The 4,504-nt window shown below is 53.8% G+C and overlaps 1 protein-coding gene across 1 annotated transcript in view; it reads left to right on the top strand.

Annotated features, from left to right (window-relative positions):
• The window catches only part of LOC105301243 (thyroglobulin), a gene marked incomplete at its 3' end in the record, with an annotated part of 20,543 nt that overhangs the window by 3,133 nt on the left and 12,906 nt on the right, over positions 1-4,504 (top strand). The window contains exons 3-5 of the mRNA XM_011373824.1: positions 967-1,064; positions 2,200-2,403; positions 2,764-2,923. Coding sequence (XP_011372126.1) covers positions 967-1,064; positions 2,200-2,403; positions 2,764-2,923 — 462 coding nt within the window. The remainder of the gene's footprint in view (positions 1-966; positions 1,065-2,199; positions 2,404-2,763; positions 2,924-4,504) is intronic.

Below are 4,504 nucleotides of genomic sequence, written 5' to 3'. Positions count from 1 at the left end.
CGCTCTGTAGCAGGGGTCCCCAACCCCTGGGCCGCAGACCAGTACTGGACTGTGGCACAGCAGGAGGTGAGCGGCAGGCCAGTGAGCGAAGCTTCATCTGTGTTTGCAGCCGCTCCCAGCACCAGCATCACCGCCTCAGCTCCACCTCAGGTCACCAGGCATTAGATTCTCATAGGAGCACCGGTCCCTGGTGCCACAAAGGTTAGGGACCGCTGCTCTACAGGACTCGGTTCTGGAGCCTTGTGAGACATCCCTCGTGCCTTCGTTTTATATGCTCTCTAGTGCGCCTGACGAAGCTCTGACATGCTCCCAAGAGCGCAAAGTGACGCTCCTTGCTTGGATCCTTGGGAATCCTGAGCTGGCAGAGGAGTGAGGATGGTCCACCTCCACCCGCCTTATTCATGTGGCTTTTCATGTCCCTTGTTCCAGCCACTTGCAGTTTCAGGCCTGCTGGGTCCTCCTCAGGAGGCTTTGCCTACACTGCCCTCTTTACGGGGAACCTGTCACCTTCTCTGTCTCTAGGATAACAGCTCATCGTTCCGCTCACCTCAGCGTAGCTGTCATTTCCTCTGGCAAACCCCAGACGCGCTTCCCTGTGCCTCTCATAAGCGAAGCCCTGGTCCCTGCCAGCCCCAACCTCCACCCCTCCCCTACGATGAGGTGTCTCTGCCCCTGGTCCACGTAAAGGGGGCACCGCCTTCACCCTCTGTGGCCTCATGTAGCCGAAGTGTCACACATCAGGGCGGGCATTTGAGACGGAGCGTGGCTGGAGAGTGAAGGACCCGGGCGCTGCAGGGGTCAGCGAGACAGGAGTGCTTTTCCTTTCTCAAGTCACCTGGCCCCTCCCCGCAGTCTCTCCCTGATTTACATGAAAACTTGATCAATGGAGAGGCAGAGTGAAGGTGACCTGGGTTGTGGCTTCGGGAGCCGTTGACGGTGTCCTCGCGCTGTGTCTCCTGCCCTCAGGACTGTCCAGTGCCAACAGGATGGTCGCTCCTGCTGGTGTGTGGGTGCCGACGGCAGGGAAGTGCCCGGCAGCCGGCAGCCTGGGCGGCCCGTGGCCTGTAAGTGTGATGCGGGGGAGGAGGGGAAGGGAGCATCCCATGGGAAAGGGGACCTTGCCAGGACCACGCACATCCAGAAAGGAGCACCGGGTTAGGCGTGTGACCACGCGAGTGTCCCTCTGGGCTGCTGGCTCTTCTCAGTTCAGCTCACGGTCGCGCACTTGGGGTCCTATTTCCCACAAGATTGCTGTGAAAAGCAAATGAGACGATCGAGTCACGCCTTCGGCAAATAGCGACCGAGTCCCCCGCATTCTGGGGACCGGGCCTGGTGCTGAGCAGACCCCGGAGAGCAGACAGCCGAGGCCCCTGAACCAGAAGTGGCCACGTGCACACGAAATGTTTTCTCACCTGACGTGTTCTGAGATTTGAGACCTAGGCGAAAACTTTCTTGTTAAAATAATTATTATGATGAGCAAAAGAAACACAGCCCCACTTTAAAGCATGTCACAGTGTAAGCCTAAAACAAAGGCCAGTTTAAGCTGGTCACCTTTAAATGGTGAACTTGAACCAAGGTATCCTTTAACGGTGAAAAGCTCTGTTTCGGGCTGGCTTGGGGGACAGGCTGGCTCCCAACGCCATTTGACCGAATGACCCCGGCCAGGCCACACGCCCTCACTGAGCATGTAGCAGGAATAGAGGGTGGCCATGAGAATCTAACACATGTAGAACATCAGACACATAGTAGGTATGCAACTGGGGCAATCATCATTAGCGCAACTGGTCTTCAGGCACCGAAAAAGGCAGGTGCATTTCAGTTCTGTAGATAAGCGGAGTGGGGCGCAGAGTGGCGAAGCAACGTCCCCAGGGTTACGCAGCAGACACGAGGGGAAAATAGGGTTCAGACAAGCGCTGTGAACAGCCCCATCTGCAGCACCAGCGTGGTGGGGCGTCCGGTGACCTGTGGGACACAGTGAAAACTGCCCTTCTCCGACTAGAAGGAATCCTAGGGTAAAGATGGGCAGTCGGAAGGATGGTCCTGAGCCTGTCCCCAACTCGCCGAGCGTCCACGGCCTGGGGCCCCCCCTCAGCTGTGGGAAGGACCACTTTCCCGGCTTAGGGAGGGGGGTGAGCCCTGAGCCGAGACCGCCGAGCTGGCCCTGCAGCACTGTTCTGAGGCTGCTCTTTGCGTCCTTAGGCCTGTCCTTCTGCCAGCTGCAGAAGCAGCAAATCTTGCTGAGTGGCTACGCCAGCGGCACGGCCACCTCCTACCTCCCTCAGTGTCAGGACTCAGGGGATTACTCGCCAGTGCAGTGTGACGTGCGGCGGGAGCAGTGCTGGTGTGTGGACGCGGAAGGGATGGAGGTGTACGGGACCCGCCAGCCGGGGAAGCCGAGGCGATGTAAGTCTCACAGAGCAGCGGGACCCCACGGGGCGGGGTGTGCGGCTTCCACGCGGTGATCAAACCCTGTCGGGCGTCCCTGCAAAGGGCAGAGAACCTGGCGCTTCTGATGGCCCCACGTCTTGGGGGCACCTACTTTGCCACGTCATTTTCCATGTGGCGGATGATCAGGATTCTCTGGCCCACGGTAGGGAGCATAAGCTGGATTTCAGCGAGCGCTCGCCTGTCTCCTGTTGCAGACCTTTGTTCCCGTTTGGGCCTCTAACTGTCGCATGTATAGCATACATACGTGAATGTAGACTGCAGAAGCATAGGTACCTCCTCGTACATATGAATTAATTTTTCCTTGGAAACGTGTAGGTCCAAGGAGCTGTGAGATCAGAAACCGCCGTCTTCTCCACGGGGTGGGCGACAAGTCACCCCCGCAGTGTTCTCCAGATGGTGGGTTTCTGCCCGTCCAGTGCAAGTTCGTCAACACCACGGACATGATGGTTTTCGACCTGATCCATAGCTTCAACAGGTAAGGGGAGCCAGCCTCTGTACCCTCCTATCTCCTGCCACAGCTCACGCTCACGTTGGGGTTGGGTGCCAAGAAGTGCCAAGAAGTATCATACACGCTTGGTGGGAATTGTGAGGGGCCAGCCTTTCGTACGCTGCCGATGTACATTTAAAAGGTGACAGAGTTTTTACCAAAGAAAGCTGGCAACAGTTACGCAAATTAAAAATACATGAATCCTCTGGCCCAGCCAGCCCACGGAAATAAAAACACCAGAATGCGAAGACATATGTACTAGGATGTCTACTGCATCTGTTTTCATTGTAGCAGAAAACTGGGAACAAAGTATCTGAGCAACCCTGAGGTGGATGGCTGAATAAATGTGTATCCTCCATAAATATTTATGCAGCCATCAAACAGAATGCATTAGAACTAAACCAGTCGACTGGGAGAAGGTTCTGCAGCTTATTACGATAATATGATAGAAGATACAAAGTACAGATAATATGACATTGTTTAGTTTTTAGAAAACAAACAAGCATACGCATCCTGTTATGTGCGTGTGTGAGTATATGGTTATACTTGGTCTGTAGAGCCCTAGGTCAGCACGGAGAATAATATGAATATGCACGTCCTGGGTGATCAGGCCGCCGTGGGAAAGGAAGAGGCAGCAAGGAGATGAGAATTGGCAGAAAAGGAGAAAGGAAAGCACCACGAAAAGCGTGGCTGCGATCATATTTATGCGTTTCTGTGAGGTGCGTGTATGAATGCTCTCATAGATAAGCTTAGAGATTTAAATAACAAATATAAAAAGAGCGATGCATTATGGCGCTCAGCCCAAGTAATCGGATAACCCGGTGATTCGGTGATTCGGGTAGCTGCTTTATTGTTGTAAAGGACCCCCCCCCCCTCCCCGCACAGACTTCAGATAAAGTAGGAACGTCCTGAGGACATAGGGCCCCGCCTCGTCCACAGTTTTCCGCCTCTTGGTTTTAGTTCCCCGAGGTCAACTGCGGTCCAGGAATACTAAATGAACAATTCGCAAGTTTTAAACCGCGCGCTCTTCTGCGCAGTGTGATGAAATCTCACGAGTCCGCTCTGTCCGGCCTGGACGTGGACCGTCCCTGTGCCCTGCGTCTTTCCGCAGCAGACGCTCCTGCCTGTGAGTCCCTTAGTAGCCGTCTTGATGATCAGATCATCACACTGTCACGGCACCACAGTGCTTGTGTTCAAGTCACCCTGATTTTACTTCACAACGACCCCACAGAGCAAGAGTAGTGATGCTGGCAATTCGGATAGGTCAGAGAGATGCCGTAAAGTGCTTCCTTTAAGCGAAGAGGTGAGTGAAGGACAGTTGTTTTGAGTGCGAGAGATGTCACATTCACATAACTTTTATTACGGTTCATCGTTACAGTTCTGTTTTATTATTAGTTGTTATTGTTAATATCTCATTGTGCCTAGTTGATAAATTAAACTATCATAGATATATATGTGTAGGAGAAAAACATAGTATAAATAGGGTACTAGCTGTAGTTCAGGCATCCACTGGGGGGTCTTGGACTGTAACCACCATGGATAAGGGGCGGGGGGCGGGGCTACTGGAAA

Source organism: Pteropus vampyrus, unplaced genomic scaffold, assembly GCF_000151845.1.
Source record: "Pteropus vampyrus isolate Shadow unplaced genomic scaffold, Pvam_2.0 Scaffold232, whole genome shotgun sequence".
In the NCBI taxonomy this organism is placed as follows: domain Eukaryota; kingdom Metazoa; phylum Chordata; class Mammalia; order Chiroptera; family Pteropodidae; genus Pteropus; species Pteropus vampyrus.
The sequence above is the reverse complement of the archived record's forward strand: the minus strand, read 5'-3'. Positions and strand labels throughout refer to the sequence as shown.